At 40.0% G+C, this 23,043-nt stretch overlaps 1 protein-coding gene across 1 annotated transcript in view; it reads left to right on the top strand.

The window, feature by feature from the left end:
- Nucleotides 1–1,145: 1,145 nt before the first annotated feature.
- The window catches only part of LOC128211631 (uncharacterized), a gene marked incomplete at its 5' end in the record, with an annotated part of 60,107 nt that continues 38,209 nt past the window's right edge, over nucleotides 1,146–23,043 (top strand). The window contains 2 exon segments of the mRNA XM_052916618.1: nucleotides 1,146–1,239; nucleotides 1,877–1,968. Coding sequence (XP_052772578.1) covers nucleotides 1,146–1,239; nucleotides 1,877–1,968 — 186 coding nt within the window.

The raw sequence follows: 23,043 nt of genomic DNA on the forward strand, positions 1-23,043 counted from the left end.
TTCTGTCTGTCCATCTGTCTGTCTGTCTCAAATCATGTCAGCTCCATGTCTCTTGAACAGCTTGAAGGATGTTGAAATAACTTGCAAAATATGTTCACCATATTGTGACTCTGTGCAGAGAGCATATTACAACAAACTTGGTTTAAGGTCAAGGTCAAACTTTGAGGTCAAATGTCATACGACTATAATATGACAATATTTGGTGTCTGCTCCATATCTCTTGAACCGCATCATAGATTTTGAAATAACTATTCACAAATGTTAATCATATTAAGATGATGTTTAGAGCTTATATTACAACATCCTTGGGTCCAGGTTAAGGTCATTCTTAGCAGACAAAGGTCATATGAATACATTTTTAATCCACTATATATCTCTAGAATCACATGAATGATTTTTAAATAACTTGCCACAAATGTTCACCATATTGAGACGATGTACTGAGCTCTTGTTACAACCAGCCTGGTTCAAGGTCAAGGTCATACACAGAGGTGAAAGGCCATATGACAATAATATGACTATATCTTTTGTCCATTGTACACCAATTTTACGCTATCAGACAATTTGAAGAGAGAATGTTTCAACTAGCTCAGCTCAAGGTCAAGGTTAAACTTAGAGGTTAAAGGTCAATTGACTACATTTCCTGTCTGCTTTTAATCTCTTGAATCTCATGAAGGATTTGAAATTACCTGCCACAAATTTTCACAATATCGAGACAATGTGCAGAGAGGGGAAGACATCAGTTTTTATTGCAAAACAACCGTCTAGTTTCATTTATTTTTTATCTGTACTTTGAGTCCTATATGAGAACAGAGCATACTAGGTGGAGCTTAACTGTGCAATAAGCAGCGAGTAACAAGTAGGCAGGGCTTAAAAATTCAATACAAGCAAGTGAATAAATTGCAACACAATTCACTCATAACCCTAAATAGTTACTGAACTTTTCACTTGACAACATGGTACATAAACAGTTAAGTCACCCACAACTTGTATGATTAAAAGGTTATGTATGATTTTAATAATTTGTGTTGAGGGTGCCATAACTATTACCTATGAAAAATAGATCTAGATAAAAATTATGGTATCAAAGACAAAATACCAGCACAGGTACATGATTTTAAAGTTCTATAAATATCTCCCACCAGGTATTTTGATATCACAGTTGAGGCTGCCCAGGAATTTTACCATCTGCTGATAGCGGACGTTGTCGAGTTGGTGAAACACACAACCAAGACTCAGGTTGGTTATGATTGTTTAAGGAATGTCTTAATGAAAGTGCTAATTTGATTAATATTGGGACGTAGTTCGACAGAGCTAGTTCTGTATTCCATTGATAATAATTCTTACTGTAATATCCTGTAATGTTTTATGTGAGTGCTTTTTGGTTTGTTTCGTGTTTTGCGCTTTTTTTTGTATGATGATATACACATACACCTTGATAGATTGTTATATTGTTTGTGTAAATGATGACATATGAAGTACAAGTTCAAAATAAACTGTCTGTCTCTCCATTTAAATGTTAAATGTCCAAAATGAAATACTATGTTTTGGTTTCTAGTCAATGTAAAATAATCCTTTTTCACTATACTTTCTCTGGAAAAAAACGATAAAACTGTTGTTCTTTTTATTTGGGACTCTTTCAACAACTACACAGTTTTTTAGAAACCAATATAAAACCAAAACTAGTATTACCAACAAAAACGCCCCTAGATTGTTCTTAATGAGAGGATGAAAATACATTGACTCTAGTCACTGAGGATATGTCCATGAACAAATACATGACAACATTTCTAAATAAGTTCCGTTTTGAGATGAATATTTCTGTATTTAAAAACAGTTCTTTTGGAACCTTGTTTATAAGTGAATATATTTGTAGACCGGCGGCCTGGAAATTAACAGACTGATGTTGAGTTTGGCATACAGGCTGAATCAGCTCGACCAGGACTGGCGACATTACATACCTCCCAGGTAGGTTCAACCGGCTAGATAAACTATGAGGGTCATCAGAATTTGTTTAAGACTGAGCTTGAATCTTTGTGAAAACTACAGAAAGCAAACAGAATGACGAAAAGCCATTCTTCCAGAACTGGTCACCATATTTTGTCAGTAAATTGTACCAAAATGGCATCTATTTCTCGATTCCCATGATTAAATACAACATTTTCCCATAAGTCGATCAAGGTCAACAGGTTGTCCATGTGATATATATGTTCAAAGGTTAGTAGTTGAGGCGATATGGGATATACAGCGCGCAGGAAACCATAATATTTTGGTTTAAACTTTGCTCTCACCCAATATGGTTCCCTTTGCTATGTGTAACGAGTCACATTCTAAACCAGTTATTATGATATTGCGCTGTAGATGCACCATTTATGACTGATATTGCTGAAAAATGTGTTACTATATCAACCAATTTAGTGTTTCATGGAGAAATTAACAATAACAAATTTTGAAACATTATCTTTAAAAACAATCAAATATTGATTCCCAAATTATAGCACTGAATAGCTTGATGATAAGTCTCAGCTGTTGTTCTGTGCTAGGTTTTTATGTCTTGTGACAGTAATAAAGTTTTAAAAAGTTATTGAAGTGTAGTGGAACAAAAGTGAAAAATAGAGACCACTTAGGTACAGATATTGGACCAAAAGTGGACTATTGGAGACCTCGGTGACTTAGGTACAGATATTGGAGCAAAAGCAGACTATTTGAGACCACTCAGGTACAGATATTGGAGCAAAAGTGGACTAGTGGTGACCACTGAGGTACAGATATTGGAGCAAAAGTGATCTAGTGGTGACCACTGAGGTACAGATATTAGAGCAAAAGTGGACTAGTGGTGACCACTGAGGTACAGATATTGGATCAAAAGTGGACTAGTGGTGACCACTGAGGTACAGATATTGGAGCAAAAGTGGACTAGTGGTGACCACTGAGGTACAGATATTGGAGTAAAAGTGGACTAGTGGTGACCACTGAGGTACAGATGTTGGAGCAAAAGTGGACTAGTGGTGACTACTGAGGTACAGATGTTGGAGCAAAAGTGGACTAGTGGTGACCACTGAGGTATAGATATTGGAGCAAAAGTGGACTAGTGGAGACCACTGAGGTATAGATATTAGAGCAAAAGTGGACTAGTGGTGACCACTGAGGTACAGATATTGGAGCAAAAGTGGACTAGTGGTGACCACTGAGGTACAGATATTGGAGCAAAAGTGGACTAGTGGTGACCACTGAGGTACAGATATTGGAGCAAAAGTGGACTAATGGTGACCACTGAGGTAAAGATATTGGAGCAAAAGAGGACTAGTGGTGACCACTGAGGTACAGATATTGGAGCAAAAGTGGGCTAGTGGTGACCACTGAGGTATAGATATTGGAGCAAAAGTGGGCTAGTGGTGACCACTGAGGTACAGATATTGGAGCAAAAGTGGACTAGTGGTGACCACTGAGGTACAGATATTGGAGCAAAAGTGGGCTAGTGGTGACCACTGAGGTACAGATATTGGAGCAAAAGTGGACTAGTGGTGACCACTGAGGCACAGATGTTAGAGCAAAAGTGGACTAGTGGTGACCACTGAGGTACAGATATTGGAGCAAAAGTGGACTAGTGGTGACCACTGAGGTACAGATGTTAGAGCAAAAGTGGACTAGTGGTTACCACTGAGGAACAGATATTGGAGCAAAAGCAGACTAGTGGTGACCACTGAGGAAAAGATATTGGAGCAAAAGAGGACTAGTGGTGACCACCGAGGTAAAGATATTGGAGCAAAAGTGGGCTAGTGGTGACAACTGAGGTAAAGATATTGGAGCAAAAGAGGACTATTGGAGACCACTTAGGTACAGATATTGGAGCAAAAGTGGACTAGTGGTGACCACTGAGGCACAGATGTTAGAGCAAAAGTGGACTAGTGGTGACCACTTAGGTACAGATATTGGAGCAAAAGTGGACTAGTGGTGACCACTGAGGTACAGATGTTAGAGCAAAAGTGGACTAGTGGTTACCACTGAGGAACAGATATTGGAGCAAAAGCGGACTAGTGGTGACCACTGAGGAAAAGATATTGGAGCAAAAGAGGACTAGTGGTGACCACCGAGGTAAAGATATTGGAGCAAAAGTGGGCTAGTGGTGACCACTGAGGTAAAGATATTGGAGCAAAAGAGGACTATTGGAGACCACTTAGGTACAGATATTGGAGCAAAAGAGGACTAGTGGTGACCACTGAGGTACAGATATTGGAGCAAAAGTGGGCTAGTGATGACCACTGAGGTACAGATATTGGAGCAAAAGTGAACAAGTGATGACCACTGAGGTACAGATATTGGAGCAAAAGTGGACTAGTGTTGACCACTGAGGTACAGATATTGGAGCAAAAGTGGGTTAGTGGTGACCACTGAGGTAAAGATATTGGAGCAAAAGAGGACTATTGGAGACCACTTAGGTACAGATATTGGAGCAAAAGTGAACAAGTGATGACCACTGAGGTACAGATATTGGAGCAAAAGTGGACTAGTGGAGACCACTGAGGAACAGATATTGGAGCAAAAGTGGGCTAGTGGTGACCACTGAGGTAAAGATATTGGAGCAAAAGAGGACTATTGAAGACCACTTAGGTACAGATATTGGAGCAAAAGAGGACTAGTGGTGACCACTGAGGTACAGATATTGGAGCAAAAGTGGGCTAGTGATGACCACTGAGGTACAGATATTGGAGCAAAAGTGAACAAGTGATGACCACTGAGGTACAGATATTGGAGCAAAAGTGGACTAGTGGTGACCACTGAGGTACAGATATTGGAGCAAAAGTGGACTAGTGTTGTCCACTGAGGTACAGATATTGGAGCAAAAGAGGACTAGTGATGACCACTGAGTTACAGATATTGGAGCAAAAGTGGACTAGTGGTGACCACTGAGGAACAGATATTGGAGCAAAAGTGGACTATTGGAGACCACTTAGGAACAGATATTGGAGCAAAAGTGGACTAGTGGTGACCACTCAGGTACAGATATTGGAGCAAAAGTGGACTAGCAGTGTCCACTGAGGTACAGATATTGGAGCAAAAGAGGACTAGTGATGACCACTGAGGAACAGATATTGGAGCAAAAGTGGACTATTGGAGACCACTTAGGAACAGATATTGGAGCAAAAGTGGACTAGTGGTGACCACTGAGGTACAGATATTGGAGCAAAAGTGGACTAGTGGTGACTACTGAGGAACAGATATTGGAGCAAAAGTGGACTAGCAGTGTCCACTGTGGTACAGATATTGGAGCAAAAGTAGTCTAGTGGTTACCACTGAGGTACAGATATTGGAGCAAAAGTGGACTAGTGGTGACCACTGAGGTACAGATATTGGAGCAAAAGTGGGCTAGTGGTGACCACTGAGGTACAGATATTGGAGCAAAAGTGGACTAGTGGTGACCACTGAGGTACAGATATTGGAGCAAAAGTGGACTAGCAGTGTCCACTGTGGTACAGATATTGGAGCAAAAGTAGTCTAGTGGTTACCACTGAGGTACAGATATTGGAGCAAAAGTGGACTAGTGGTGACCACTGAGGTACAGATATTGGAGCAAAAGTGGGCTAGTGGTGACCACTGAGGTACAGATATTGGAGCAAAAGTGGACTAGTGATGACCACTGAGGTTCAGATACTGGAGCAAAAGTGGACTAATGGTGACCACTGAGGTATAGATATTGGAGTAAAAGTGGACTAGCGTTGTCCACTAAGGTACAGATATTGGATTAAAAGTGGACTAGTGGTGACCACTGAGGTACAGATATTGGAGCAAAAGTGGACTATTGGTGACCACTGAGGTTCAGATACTGGAGCAAAAGTGGACTAATGGTGACCACTGAGGTATAGATATAGGAGTAATAGTGGACTAGCGTTGTCCACTAAGGTACAGATATTGGATTAAAAGTGGACTAGTGGTGACCACTGAGGTACAGATATTGGAGCAAAAGTGCACTATTGGTAGCCACTGAGGTTCAGATACAGGAGCAAAAGTGGACTAGTGGTGACCACTGAAGTATAGATTTTGGAAACCAGTGAATCTCCGGTCCACATTTTAGTGTTCCTGTTACAGTAACAAATATAGAGGATTCTTCAGTTTTGTTTTTGTATAAGTTTTGCAGTTTGAATAGAATCAGTGAAGTAGTTTTTATGTAATATTAGGTTATTACAGGTCATTGTTATTTTGTCCTTATTTTGTTTTTATTTTGAATGTTTTTAAATTATATACCTGTTGGTCAGAGAGTGTATTAATCAGTATTATGTAGTAGTTGATTTAACAATTAAATATTATTACAGAAAGAAAAGAAATGATTGCAAAAGAAATGGGAGTTACATTTTCTATAATCCTGGAAAACCACAGAAAAATATTTTTCTATAAATAGGCACTGTTTCATGTACATATTTAGAGAAATATTTGGGCTTCCATTGATAAAATATATAGATTGCTCTTTTTTCAAACTTACTATTAAGATAGATTATCTGTTTTTCTAAGATTATGTGTTTTTCTAAGAAAACAAATTGGGGTGCTGTAATAACCTGGTTTAATAAAAGAAATCATGGTACTAAAACTTTAACCTTGGCCATGACTGAAAAACATTTAAATGAAAAACAAGGCCCATAACTTGTAACAGCTGTAAGAATTATTGAGTTATGTCCCTTATGAGTCTAACCTAAAAGGAACAAGATATTGGAGCAAAAGTGGACTAGTGGTGACCACTGAGGTACAGATATTGGAGCAAAAGTGGACTAGTGGTGACCACTGAGGTACAGATATTGGAGCAAAAGTGGACTAGTGGCGACCACTGAGGTACAGATATTGGAGCAAAAGTGGACTAGTGGCGACCACTGAGGTACAGATATTGGAGCAAAAGTGGACTAGTGGTGACCACTGAGGTATAGATATTGGAGCAAAAGTGGACTAGCAGTGTCCACTGTGGTACAGATATTGGAGCAAAAGTGGACTAGTCGTGACCACTGAGGTACAGATATTGGAGCAAAAGTGGACTAGTGGCGACCACTGAGGTACAGATATTGGAGCAAAAGTGGACTAGTGGCGACCACTGAGGTATAGATATTGGAGCAAAAGTGGACTAATGGTGACCACTGAGGTACAGATATTGGAGCAAAAGAGGACTAGTGATGACCACTGAGGTACAGATATTGGAGCTAAAGTGGACTAGTGGCGACCACTGAGGTACAGATATTGGAGCTAAAGTGGACTAGTCGTGACCACTGAGGTACAGATATTGGAGCAAAAGTGGACTAGTGGTGACCACTGAGGTACAGATATTGGAGCAAAGTGGACTAGTGATGACCACTGAGGTACAGATATTGGAGCAAAAGTGGACTAGTGATGACCACTGAAGTACAGATATTGGAGCAAAAGTGGACTAGTGGTGACCACTGAGGTACAGATATTTGAGTAAAAGTGATCTAGTGGTGACCACTGAGGTACAGATATTGGAGTAAAAGTGATCTAGTGGTGACCACTGAGGTACAGATATTGGAGCAAAAGTGGACTAGTGGTGACCACTGAGGTACAGATATTGGAGCAAAAGTGGACTAGTGGTGACCACTGAGGTACAGATATTGGAGCAAAGTGGACTAGTGATGACCACTGAGGTACAGATATTGGAGCAAAAGTGGACTAGTGGTGACCACTGAAGTACAGATATTGGAGCACAAGTGGACTAGTGGTGACCACTGAGGTACAGATATTGGAGTAAAAGTGACCTAGTGGTGACCACTGAGGTACAGATATTGGAGCAAAAGTGGACTAGTGGTGACCACTGAGGTACAGATATTGGAGCAAAAGTGGACTAGTGGTGACCACTGAGGTACAGATATTGGAGCAAAAGTGGACTAGTGGTGACCACTGAGGTACAGATATTGGAGCAAAAGTGGACTAGTGGTGACCACTGAGGTACAGATATTGGAGCAAAAGTGGACTAGTGGTGACCACTGAGGTACAGATATTGGAGCTAAAGTGGACTAGTGGCGACCACTGAAGTACAGATATTGGAGCTAAAGTGGACTAGTGGTGACCACTGAGGTACAGATATTGGAGCAAAAGTGGACTAGTGGCGACCACTGAGGTACAGATATTGGAGCAAAAGTGGACTAGTGGCGACCACTGAGGTACAGATATTGGAGCAAAAGTGGACTAGTGGCGACCACTGAGGTACAGATATTGGAGCAAAAGTGGACTAGTGGCGACCACTGAGGTACAGATATTGGAGCAAAAGTGGACTAGTGGTGACCACTGAGGTACAGATATTGGAGCAAAAGTGATCTAGTGGTGACCACTGAGGTACAGATATTGGAGCAAAAGTGATCTAGTGGTGACCACTGAGGTACAGATATTGGAGCAAAAGTGGACTAGTGGCGACCACTGAGGTACAGATATTGGAGCAAAAGTGGACTAGTGGCGACCACTGAGGTACAGATATTGGAGCAAAAGAGGACTAGTGGCGACCACTGAGGTACAGATATTGGAATAAAGTGGACTAGTGGTGATCACTGAGGTACAGATATTGGAGCAAAAGTGGACTAGTGGTGACCACTGAGGTACAGATATTGGAGCAAAAGTGGACTAGTGGTGACCACTGAGGTACAGATATTGGAGCAAAAGTGGACTAGTGGTGACCACTGAGGTACAGATATTGGAGCAAAAGTGGACTAGTGGTGACCACTGAGGTACAGATATTGGAGCAAAAGTGGACTAGTGGTGACCACTGAGGTACAGATATTGGAGCAAAAGTGGACTAGTGGCGACCACTGAGGTACAGATATTGGAGCAAAAGTGGACTAGTGGCGACCACTGAGGTACAGATATTGGAGCAAAAGTGGACTAGTGGCGACCACTGAGGTACAGATATTGGAGCAAAAGAGGACTAGTAGCGACCACTGAGGTACAGATATTGGAATAAAGTGGACTTGTGGTGATCACTGAGGTACAGATATTGGAGCATAAGTGGACTAGTGGTGACCACTGAAGTACAGATATTGGAGCTAAAGTGGACTAGTGGTGACCACTGAGGTACAGATATTGGAGCAAAAGTGGACTAGTGGTGACCACTGAGGTACAGATATTGGAGCAAAAGAGGACTAGTGGCGACCACTGAGGTACAGATATTGGAATAAAGTGGACTAGTGGTGACCACTGAAGTACAGATATTGGAGCTAAAGTGGACTAGTGGTGACCACTGAGGTACAGATATTGGAGCTAAAGTGGACTAGTGGTGACCACTGAGGTACAGATATTGGAGCTAAAGTGGACTAGTGGTGACCACTGAGGTACAGATATTGGAGCATAAGTGGACTAGTGGTGACCACTGAGGTACAGATATTGGAGCTAAAGTGGACTAGTGGTGACCACTGAGGTACAGATATTGGAGCAAAAGTGGACTAGTGGCGACCACTGAGGTACAGATATTGGAGCAAAAGTGGACTAGTGGCGACCACTGAGGTACAGATATTGGAGCAAAAGTGGACTAGTGGCGACCACTGAGGTACAGATATTGGAGCAAAAGTGGACTAGTGGTGACCACTGAGGTACAGATATTGGAGCAAAAGTGGACTAGTGGTGACCACTGAGGTACAGATATTAGAGCAAAAGTGGACTAGTGGTGACCACTGAGGTACAGATATTGGAGCAAAAGTGGACTAGTGGCGACCACTGAGGTACAGATATTGGAGCAAAAGTGGACTAGTGGCGACCACTGAGGTACAGATATTGGAGCAAAAGTGATCTAGTGGTGACCACTGAGGTACAGATATTGGAGCAAAAGTGGACTAGTGGTGACCACTGAGGTACAGATATTGGAGCAAAAGAGGACTAGTAGCGACCACTGAGGTACAGATATTGGAATAAAGTGGACTTGTGGTGATCACTGAGGTACAGATATTGGAGCATAAGTGGACTAGTGGTGACCACTGAAGTACAGATATTGGAGCTAAAGTGGACTAGTGGTGACCACTGAGGTACAGATATTGGAGCAAAAGTGGACTAGTGGTGACCACTGAGGTACAGATATTGGAGCAAAAGAGGACTAGTGGCGACCACTGAGGTACAGATATTGGAATAAAGTGGACTTGTGGTGATCACTGAGGTACAGATATTGGAGCAAAGTGGACTAGTGGTGACCACTGAGGTACATATATTAGAGCAAAAGTAGTCTAGTGGTTACCACTGAGGTACAGATATTGGAGAAAAGTGGACTAGTGGTGACCACTGAAGTATAGATATTGGAAACCAGTGAATCTCCGGTCCACATTTTAGTGTTCCTGTTACAGTAACATATATAGAGGATTCTTCAGTTTTGTTCTGGTATGAGTTGTGCAGTTTGAATAGAATCAATGAAATAGTTTTTATGTAATATAAGGTTATAACAGGTCTTTGTTATTTTATCCCTATTTTGTTTTATTTGGAATGGTTTTAAATTATATACCTGTTTGTCAGAGTGTGTATAAATGGGTATTATGTAGTAGCTGATTTAACAATTAAATAATTAACTAAAGAAAAGAAATGATTGCAAAAGAAATGGATGTTACCGTATATTTTCTATAATCCTGGAAAACCACAGAAAAATTATTGTTCTATAAATAGGCACTGTTTCATGTACATATTTTTAGTAATATTTGGGCTTCCATTGATAAAAGATATAGATCGTTCTTATGGTTAGACTTACTATAAGAGATATTATCTGTTTTTCTTAGGAAACAAATTAGGGTATTGTAATAGCCTGGTGTGGTTATAGAAGTTATGGTACAAAAACTGTAACCTTGGCCATGACTGAAAAACATTTGAATGAAAAACAAGGCCCATAACTTGTAATAGCTGTAAGCAATATTGAGTTTTGTCCCATGTAAGTCTAACATTAAAGAAACAGAATACCATCATCATTTGCGCAGTGGTGCTCTTGTCTAAGTTCATTCTCCAATTGAAATGTTTCCTGGAAGAGAAAACAAATGCATATTGATCCATTTTGAAGGGCCATCACTGATTAGCTGTTTTGTAGATGTAATTTAATATGAAATATATCTGATTTAAAAAAAACAAAAACGTACAAATAAGCGAAGTTGTAACATGAAATTATTTTTATAAATAAATTCACAAAAAAGCTTACAAAGTAAAGGAAGTTGTTTCACCCGCTACAGTCCTCTCAATCTGCAGGAGAGACTTTTTCCACCACAAAAATTGACCACTGAGGACCTGTATTGGATCAAAACTGGACTTGTGGGAACTACTGATGTATAAACAGATAGTGGAGTAAAAGTTGGCAAGTGGTGACCACTGAGGTACAGATATTGGAGTAAAAGTGGACTAGTGGTGACCACTGAGGTACAGATATTGGAGCAAAAGTGGACTAGTGGCGACCACTGAGGTACAGATATTGGAGCAAAAGTGGACTAGTGGCGACCACTGAGGTACAGATATTGGAGCAAAAGTGGACTAGTGGCGACCACTGAAGTACAGATATTGGAGCTAAAGTGGACTAGTGGCGACCACTGAGGTACAGATATTGGAGCTAAAGTGGACTAGTGGTGACCACTGAGGTACAGATATTGGAGCTAAAGTGGACTAGTGGTGACCACTGAGGTACAGATATTGGAGCATAAGTGGACTAGTGGTGACCACTGAGTTACAGATATTGGAGCTAAAGTGGACTAGTGGTGACCACTGAGGTACAGATATTGGAGCAAAAGTGGACTAGTGGCGACCACTGAGGTACAGATATTGGAGCAAAAGTGGACTAGTGGCGACCACTGAGGTACAGATATTGGAGCAAAAGTGGACTAGTGGTGACCACTGAGGTACAGATATTGGAGCAAAAGTGGACTAGTGGTGACCACTGAGGTACAGATATTGGAGCAAAAGTGGACTAGTGGTGACCACTGAGGTACAGATATTGGAGCTAAAGTGGACTAGTGGTGACCACTGAGGTACAGATATTGGAGCAAAAGTGGACTAGTGGCGACCACTGAGGTACAGATATTGGAGCAAAAGTGATCTAGTGGTGACCACTGAGGTACAGATATTGGAGCAAAAGTGGACTAGTGGTGACCACTGAGGTACAGATATTGGAGCAAAAGAGGACTAGTAGCGACCACTGAGGTACAGATATTGGAATAAAGTGGACTTGTGGTGATCACTGAGGTACAGATATTGGAGCATAAGTGGACTAGTGGTGACCACTGAAGTACAGATATTGGAGCTAAAGTGGACTAGTGGTGACCACTGAGGTACAGATATTGGAGCAAAAGTGGACTAGTGGTGACCACTGAGGTACAGATATTGGAGCAAAAGAGGACTAGTGGCGACCACTGAGGTACAGATATTGGAATAAAGTGGACTTGTGGTGATCACTGAGGTACAGATATTGGAGCAAAGTGGACTAGTGGTGACCACTGAGGTACATATATTGGAGCAAAAGTAGTCTAGTGGTTACCACTGAGGTACAGATATTGGAGAAAAGTGGACTAGTGGTGACCACTGAAGTATAGATATTGGAAACCAGTGAATCTCCGGTCCACATTTTAGTGTTCCTGTTACAGTAACATATATAGAGGATTCTTCAGTTTTGTTCTGGTATGAGTTGTGCAGTTTGAATAGAATCAATGAAATAGTTTTTATGTAATATAAGGTTATAACAGGTCTTTGTTATTTTATCCCTATTTTGTTTTTATTTGGAATGGTTTTAAATTATATACCTGTTTGTCAGAGTGTGTATAAATGGGTATTATGTAGTAGCTGATTTAACAATTAAATAATTAACTAAAAGAAAAGAAATGATTGCAAAAGAAATGGATGTTACCGTATATTTTCTATAATCCTGGAAAACCACAGAAAAATTATTGTTCTATAAATAGGCACTGTTTCATGTACATATTTTTAGTAATATTTGGGCTTCCATTGATAAAAGATATAGATCGTTCTTATGGTTAGACTTACTATAAGAGATATTATCTTTTTCTTAGGAAACAAATTAGGGTATTGTAATAGCCTGGTGTGGTTATAGAAGTTATGGTACAAAAACTGTAACCTTGGCCATGACTGAAAAACATTTGAATGAAAAACAAGGCCCATAACTTGTAATAGCTGTAAGCAATATTGAGTTTTGTCCCATGTAAGTCTAACATTAAAGAAACAGAATACCATCATCATTTGCGCAGTGGTGCTCTTGTCTAAGTTCATTCTCCAATTGAAATGTTTCCTGGAAGAGAAAACAAATGCATATTGATCCATTTTGAAGGGCCATCACTGATTAGCTGTTTTGTAGATGTAATTTAATATGAAATATATCTGATTTAAAAAAAAAAAAAACGTACAAATAAGCGAAGTTGTAACATGAAATTATTTTATAAATAAATTCACAAAAAAGCTTACAAAGTAAAGGAAGTTGTTTCACCCGCTACAGTCCTCTCAATCTGCAGGAGAGACTTTTTCCACCACAAAAATTGACCACTGAGGACCTGTATTGGATCAAAACTGGACTTGTGGGAACTACTGATGTATAAACAGATAGTGGAGTAAAAGTTGGCAAGTGGTGACCACTGAGGTACAGATATTGGAGTAAAAGTGGACTAGTGGTGACCACTGAGGTACAGATATTTGAGTAAAAGTGGACTAGTGATGACCACTGAGGTACAGATATTTGAGTAAAAGTGGACTAGTGATGACCACTGAGGTACAGATATTTGAGTAAAAGTGGACTAGTGATGACCACTGAGGTACAGATATTTGAGTAAAAGTGGACTAGTGATGACCACTGAGGTACAGATATTTGAGTAAAAGTGGACTAGTGATGACCACTGAGGTACAGATATTTGAGTAAAAGTGGACTAGTGATGACCACTGAGGTACAGATATTTGAGCAAGATGGAACTATTGGAGATCACTGAGGCACAGATGTTAGAGCAAATGTGGACTAGTGGTGACCACTGAGGTACAGATATTTGAGTAAAAGTTGTCAAGTGGTGACCACTCAGAGGTACAGATATTTGAGTAAAAGTTGGCAAGTGGTGACCACTGAGGTACAGATATTTGAGTAAAAGTGGACTAGTGATGACCACTGATGTACAGATATTTGAGCAAGATGGAACTATTGGAGATCACTGAGGCACAGATGTTAGAGCAAATGTGGACTAGTGGTGACCACTGAGGTACAGATATTTGAGTAAAAGTTGTCAAGTGGTGACCACTCAGAGGTACAGATATTTGAGTAAAAGTTGGCAAGTGGTGACCACTGAGGTACAGATATTTGTACAGATATTTGAGTAAAAGTTGGCAAGTGGTGACCACTCAGAGGTACAGATATTTGAGTAAAAGTGGACTAGTGATGACCACTGAGGTACAGATATTTGAGTAAAAGTGGACTAGTGATGACCACTGAGGTACAGATATTTGAGTAAAAGTGGACTAGTGATGACCACTGAGGTACAGATATTTGAGTAAAAGTGGACTAGTGGTGACCACTGAGGTACAGATATTTGAGTAAAAGTGGACTAGTGGTGACCACTGAGGTACAGATATTTGAGTAAAAGTGGACTAGTGGTGACCACTGAGGTACAGATATTTGAGTAAAAGTTGGCAAGTGGTGACCACTGAGGTACAGATATTTGAGTAAAAGATGGCAAGTGGTGACCACTCAGAGGTACAGATATTTGAGTAAAAGTGGACTAGTGGTGACCACTGAGGTACAGATATTTGAGTAAAAGTGGACTAGTGGTGACCACTGAGGTACAGATATTTGAGTAAAAGTTGGCTAGTGGTGACCACTGAGGTACAGATATCGGAGTAAAACTGGACTAGTGGTGACCACTGAGGTACAGATATTTGAGTAAAAGTGGACTAGTGGTGACCACTCAGAGGTACAGATATTGGAGTAAAAGTGGACTAGTGATGACCACTGAGGTACAGATATTGGAGTAAAAGTGGACTAGTGATGACCACTGAGGTACAGATATTGGAGTAAAAGTTGACTAGTGATGACCACTGAGGTACAGATATTGGAGTAAAAGTGGACTAGTGGTGACCACTGAGGTACAGATATTGGAGTAAAAGTGGACTAGTGGTGACCACTGAGGTACAGATTTTGGATCAAAAGTGGACTAGTGGTGACCACTGAGGTACAGATATTGGAGTAAAAGTGGACTAATGGTGACCACTGAGGTACAGATATTTGAGTAAAAGTTGGCAAGTGGTGACCACTCAGAGGTACAGATATTGGAGTAAAAGTGGACTAGTGGTGACCACTGAGGTACAGATATTTGAGTAAAAGTGGACTAGTGATGACCACTGAGGTACAGATATTTGAGTAAAAGTGGACTAGTGATGACCACTGAGGTACAGATATTTGAGTAAAAGTGGACTAGTGATGACCACTGAGGTACAGATATTTGAGTAAAAGTGGACTAGTGATGACCACTGAGGTACAGATATTTGAGTAAAAGTTGGCAAGTGGTGACCACTCAGAGGTACAGATATTGGAGTAAAAGTGGACTAGTGGTGACCACTGAGGTACAGATATTTGAGTAAAAGTGGACTAGTGATGACCACTGAGGTACAGATATTTGAGTAAAAGTGGACTAGTGATGACCACTGAGGTACAGATATTTGAGTAAAAGTTGGCAAGTGGTGACCACTCAGAGGTACAGATATTGGAGTAAAAGTGGACTAGTGGTGACCACTGAGGTACAGATATTGGAGTAAAAGTGGACTAGTGATGACCACTGAGGTACAGATATTGGAGTAAAAGTGGACTCGTGATGACCACTAAGGTACAGATATTGGAGTAAAAGTTGACTAGTGATGACCACTGAGGTACAGATATTGGAGTAAAAGGGGACTAGTGGTGACCACTGAGGTACAGATATTTGTACAGATATTTGAGTAAAAGTTGGCAAGTGGTGACCACTCAGAGGTACAGATATTGGAGTAAAAGTGGACTAGTGGTGACCACTGAGGTACAGATATTGGAGTAAAAGTGGACTAGTGATGACCACTGAGGTACAGATATTTGAGTAAAAGTGGACTAGTGATGACCACTGAGGTACAGATATTTGAGTAAAAGTGGACTAGTGATGACCACTGAGGTACAGATATTTGAGTAAAAGTGGACTAGTGATGACCACTGAGGTACAGATATTTGAGTAAAAGTTGGCAAGTGGTGACCACTGAGGTACAGATATTTGAGCAAGATGGAACTATTGGAGATCACTGAGGCACAGATGTTAGAGCAAATGTGGACTAGTGGTGACCACTGAGGTACAGATATTTGAGTAAAAGTTGGCAAGTGGTGACCACTCAGGCCACTACTTTTATATAAATTGGTTTACAAAACCGGCGGGTCTAATTTTCCGAAAAGTACAAAAAAAATAAAAAATGAATTTCACTATTTTTTCAAAATTATTTTCCCGACCGTATTGACTTTGGTGCGAAACGAAAGAAAAACGCAGAGATAAGAGTACGAATGCAGTAGATCTCGACTGGTTTGTTGTTCCGTGGTTGTAATTGCCAATTTATAGTAGGGATGCAAACGAATATTCGAATATTCGAATATTCGATCAAACGTTTGGTATTCGAATGTCAAAATCGGTATTCGAATATTCGAAAAAAGTTCAATAAAGAGAATAAAACACATTTTGCCTACAACGCTGATGTTGTTTATAAAGTTCGTTTGTCTTGTTTTTACAACGATTGGCCCCTTATGCCAGAGGTGTGAATGGGATGACTAGACACGCGTCATGTGTCATTTAGGTACATAACGCCGGGTACTATAAAAGGTCCCCCTACTTTTACAACAACTAGCTAGGGATCGGCTTTAACACCAATATGTTGTCTTGGCTGCAACTATTGTACAACAAAGCGCAAATGGAAGTGACGATATGAATGCCATGTGCTACAAAAATGTTGTTGCATATATGTGCTTTTTAGATAAACTGTTTCCATGTTTCGATACAATTTTCGTGCTTTGAAATGGATTTTAGGATATATTTCCTCTCTTGTTGTACAATATCTGAGTCCAATACACTTATGTTTTCGTTTAATTATTTTACTAGAACCGAGTTGGTTTGGGGTTTCCATATCTTTATTTAGTCAATTTAGAGGTCAATCTCAGAACGTTTCTGATTATCCTATGGAAAGACCCTCCATAGGCGCAAAACACTGTTTGACTAGGAATCCATCTAATTTCACATTGTTTTCAAAAGGCAGCGGAATTGAATCATTCAATTTGTTGTTTATAATGTTTTGCTTTTTTCTTCCTGAAAATGGAGAATTTCAAAGGCTCATTTGGGGAAATCAGGGTCTGTTGCGCGTACTGGCTACGACAAAGTAGGGTAAAAAACGCCCCGGCTATTGCTTTAGCGAATAATAATAATATTTAATACATCTTCTAAAATACGTATTTCGGTAATCGAATATTCGAATATTCGATCGAAAGAATTACCGAATATTCGAATATCAATTTTGCCATTCGTTTGCATCCCTAATTTATAGTGATAACATGTGAGCCAGTCAACTGTTATGGCAGCGCCGATGGCAATGGCGGAATTGACGATAGCAGTCATTCTTTGTATGAAATAATTAATTAAAATATGCAGGAGTTGTTAAAATAACAATAAACATTGGCAAATTTAACAGCCGACACAAACAAGAACTCTCACGTGATTGTTGTTATTCCCCGCCAATTTAGGTCATGAAAATATTGTTGTTTATAGATAAAAAATGAAATTGTCAGCGGCTGCCATCGAATTAGTAGACACAAATATCTGTAAATTATGTGTGAGAAAAACATTTTATAACATTTTATGGTTAAATATCAAATAACAGTGCACTAAGTGTGAGTGGTGAAATCGAAAGTAAAATCTCTAAGTTGATACCGGTGACCTAATTTCACAAGTTCGGTCGATGGTGTTTATGGATTTGAAATCACAAAATGGTTTGGAAATACTTGTTATTGAGTCAATGTAAAGCTTGTGTTTATTCTAGATTACATGTTTATTCATGTTTGGGTTAATAGTAGAGTAAAAACAATGAAAGAGTTGAACACATGTCTCAATGACATTTTAATACTAATGCCAGGAGTTGTGTGCAAAACATTTAGATAAAACAACACTGAAAACTATTTTGAATAAGTCCATTTCAATTTGTAATGAACTTGATATTTCACTATAAATGAGATTTGTTGTTGTAACCAAGGAATACTCTTTAAAATGAAAAATAAACAAGCATGAAGTATAGATGCCCTGTGAACTCGTGTATACACAAAATGGCGGAGTTGGGAGAAGATGAAAATATCCGATACATAATTATGGATTTCTCTGTTACTATCATTGGTACATAAAGTTAAGTCACATGCTAGATTTATTATTTTGTTATGTGATTTTTATGTACTGATGTGGTAATTTGCTGCAAGATTTGAATTTGAAATGGATTTGGTGAACATCCCATGGTAAATATCCCGGTCCGAAAATATCCGAACTTAGCATGGATCGGGTTACACACAACTAGGACCCACCATGGTAAAGGTATTAAAACTCAAATCTAGGTCTAGTTTGGTTTTTAGTTTTTCAGGAATTGCTTTCACAATGTTAAAGCTCAAATGTCTTCATAAAATGTTACTTCCTTATTTACAAAATTGGTAATTATTTCACTTAATTGGCATTTTTCAATATTGAAATAACTGAAACAATGTTTAGAAATATATGTATTGTTTTAATACGTGCAATTTTTTGTATTTTAATGCGTAAAATTGCCTTTTTTTCAATTTAATATTGTTCAGTTTAGTGTTCTGCATTCACTTTTGCTTTAGCATACCGTTGAAGCTTAACAAATGTCTTGCTGAGTAATATTCAATGTATCTTTGATAAAAAGTGTAGCTTATACATGTAAACATGTTTTATAGTCAATTTCATTGATGTTTTATATGCACATTATGTAAGATTTAAAATGTGTGTTTAATTAGAACTTTGAAACTTTGAGTGTATTAAAACATGCATTAATAGCAGTTTAAAAATTTAAAATGTCATGTAAATGATATAAATTTTCAATGTTTTTATGTTGTTCTCTGATTTTTACCCTTTAAGAATATGTTTTGTGACTTTTTTCCTTTTTTTTTCTTTTTTTTTCGACCGACCGGTGGACATTTTTCCCAAAAATTCTTGTAAACCAAAAAATAAAAAAGGAGTGGCCTCAGAGGTACAGATATTGGAGTAAAAGTGGACTAGTGGTGACCACTGAGGTACAGATATTGGAGTAAAAGTGGACTAGTGATGACCACTGAGGTACAGATATTTGAGTAAAAGTGGACTAGTGATGACCACTGAGGTACAGATATTTGAGTAAAAGTTGGCAAGTGGTGACCACTCAGAGGTACAGATATTGGAGTAAAAGTGGACTAGTGGTGACCACTGAGGTACAGATATTGGAGTAAAAGTGGGCTAGTGATGACCACTGAGGTACAGATATTGGAGTAAAAGTGGACTAGTGGTGACCACTGAGGTACAGATTTTGGATCAAAAGTGGACTAGTGGTGACCACTGAGGTACAGATATTGGAGTAAAAGTGGACTAGTGGTGACCACTGAGGTACAGATATTTGAGTAAAAGTGGACTAGTGGTGACCACTGAGGTACAGATATTTGAGTAAAAGTTGGCTAGTGATGACCACTGAGGTACAGATATTTGAGTAAAAGTGGACTAGTGATGACCACTGAGGTACAGATATTTGAGCAGGATGGAACTATTGGAGATCACTGAGGCACAGATGTTAGAGCAAATGTGGACTAGTGGTGACCACTGAGGTACAGATATTTGAGCAAGATGGAACTATTGGAGATCACTGAGGCACAGATGTTAGAGCAAATGTGGACTAGTGGTGACCACTGAGGTACAGCTATTTGAGCAAGATGGAACTATTGGAGATCACTGAGGCACAGATGTTAGAGCAAATGTGGACTAGTGGTGACCACTGAGGTACTGATATTTGAGCAAGATGGAACTATTGGAGATCACTGAGGCACAGATGTTAGAGCAAATGTGGACTAGTGGTGACCACTGAGGTACAGCTATTTGAGCAAGATGGAACTATTGGAGATCACTGAGGCACAGATGTTAGAGCAAATGTGGACTAGTGATGACCACTGAGGTACAGATATTTGAGCAAGATGGAACTATTGGAGATCACTGAGGTACAGCTATTTGAGCAAGATGGAACTATTGGAGATCACTGAGGCACAGATGTTAGAGCAAATGTGGACTAGTGGTGACCACTGAGGTACAGATATTTGAGCAAGATGGAACTATTGGAGATCACTGAGGCACAGATGTTAGAGCAAATGTGGACTAGTGGTGACCACTGAGGTACAGATATTTGAGCAAGATGGAACTATTGGAGATCACTGAGGCACAGATGTTAGAGCAAATGTGGACTAGTGGTGACCACTGAGGTACTGATATTTGAGCAAGATGGAACTATTGGAGATCACTGAGGTACAGATATTTGAGCAAGATGGAACTATTGGAGATCACTGAGGCACAGATGTTAGAGCAAATGTGGACTAGTGGTGACCACTGAGGTACAGATATTTGAGCAAAAGTGGACTAGTGTGACCACTGAGGTACAGATATTGGAGCAAAGTGGACTAGTGGTGACCACTGAGGTACAGATATTGGAGCAAAAGTGACCTAGTGGTGACCACTGAGGTACAGATATTGGAGTAAAGGTTGACTAGATGTGACCACTGAGGTATATATATTAGAGCAAAAGTGGACTATTGGTGACCGCTGAGGTACAGATATTGGAGCAAAAGTGGACTATTGGTGACCGCTGAGGTACAGATATTGGAGCAAAAGTGGACTAGTGGTGACCACTGAGGTACAGCTATTTGAGCAAGATGGAAGTATTGGAGATCACTGAGGCACAGATGTTAGAGCAAATGTGGACTAGTGGTGACCACTGAGGTACAGATATTTGAGCAAGATGGAACTATTGGAGATCACTGAGGCACAGATGTTAGAGCAAATGTGGACTAGTGGTGACCACTGAGGTACAGCTATTTGAGCAAGATGGAACTATTGGAGATCACTGAGGCACAGATGTTAGAGCAAATGTGGACTAGTGGTGACCACTGAGGTACAGATATTTGAGCAAGATGGAACTATTGGAGATCACTGAGGCACAGATGTTAGAGCAAATGTGGACTAGTGGTGACCACTGAGGTACAGCTATTTGAGCAAGATGGAACTATTGGAGATCACTGAGGCACAGATGTTAGAGCAAATGTGGACTAGTGATGACCACTGAGGTACAGATATTTGAGCAAGATGGAACTATTGGAGATCACTGAGGTACAGATATTTGAGCAAGATGGAACTATTGGAGATCACTGAGGCACAGATGTTTGAGCAAATGTGGACTAGTGGTGACCACTGGGGTACAGATATTTGAGCAAGATGGAACTATTGGAGATCACTGAGGCACAGATGTTAGAGCAAATGTGGACTAGTGGTGACCACTGAGGTACAGATATTTGAGCAAGATGGAACTATTGGAGATCACTGAGGCACAGATGTTAGAGCAAATGTGGACTAGTGGTGACCACTGAGGTACTGATATTTGAGCAAGATGGAACTATTGGAGATCACTGAGGTACAGATATTTGAGCAAGATGGAACTATTGGAGATCACTGAGGCACAGATGTTAGAGCAAATGTGGACTAGTGGTGACCACTGAGGTACAGATATTTGAGCAAAAGTGGACTAGTGTTGACCACTGAGGTACAGATATTGGAGCAAAGTGGACTAGTAGTGACCACTGAGGTACGGATATTGGAGCAAAAGTGGACTAGTGGTGACCACTGAGTTACAGATATTGGAGCAAAAGTGGACTAGTGGTTACCACTGAGGTACAGATATTGGAGCAAAAGTGGACTTGTGATGACCACTGAGGTACAGATACTGTAACAAAGTGGACAAGATGTGACCACTGAGGTATATATATTAGAGCAAAAGTGGACTTATGGTGACTAATAAAGTACAGATTTTGGAGCAAAAGTTGACTAGTGATGACCACTGAGGTACAGATACTGTAACAAAGTGGACAAGATGTGACCACTGAGGTATATATATTAGAGCAAAAGTGGACTTATGGTGACTAATAAAGTACAGATTTTGGAGCAAAAGTGGACTAGTGGTTGCCATTTTGTAAAGATATTTGAGCAAAAGTGTTCATTTGGTCACCACTGAGGTACAGATATTGGAGCAAAAGTGGACTATTGGTGACCGCTGAGGTACAGATATTGGAGCAAAAGTGGACTATTGGTGACCGCTGAGGTACAGATATTGGAGCAAGATGGAACTATTGGAGATCACTGAGGCACAGATGTTAGAGCAAATGTGGACTAGTGGTGACCACTGAGGTACAGATATTTGAGCAAGATGGAACTATTGGAGATCACTGAGGCACAGATGTTAGAGCAAATGTGGACTAGTGGTGACCACTGAGGTACAGCTATTTGAGCAAGATGGAACTATTGGAGATCACTGAGGCACAGATGTTAGAGCAAATGTGGACTAGTGATGACCACTGAGGTACAGATATTTGAGCAAGATGGAACTATTGGAGATCACTGAGGTACAGATTTTGAGCAAGATGGAACTATTGGAGATCACTGAGGCACAGATGTTTGAGCAAATGTGGACTAGTGGTGACCACTGGGGTACAGATATTTGAGCAAGATGGAACTATTGGAGATCACTGAGGCACAGATGTTAGAGCAAATGTGGACTAGTGGTGACCACTGAGGTACAGATATTTGAGCAAGATGGAACTATTGGAGATCACTGAGGCACAGATGTTAGAGCAAGTGTGGACTAGTGGTGACCACTGAGTTACAGATATTGGAGCAAAAGTGGGCTAGTGGTGACCACTGAGGTACAGATATTTGAGCAAGATGGAACTATTGGAGATCACTGAGGCACAGATGTTAGAGCAAATGTGGACTAGTGGTGACCACTGAGGTA

The sequence above is a fragment of the Mya arenaria genome, chromosome 12 (genome assembly GCF_026914265.1).
Source record: "Mya arenaria isolate MELC-2E11 chromosome 12, ASM2691426v1".
Lineage (NCBI taxonomy): Eukaryota > Metazoa > Mollusca > Bivalvia > Myida > Myidae > Mya > Mya arenaria.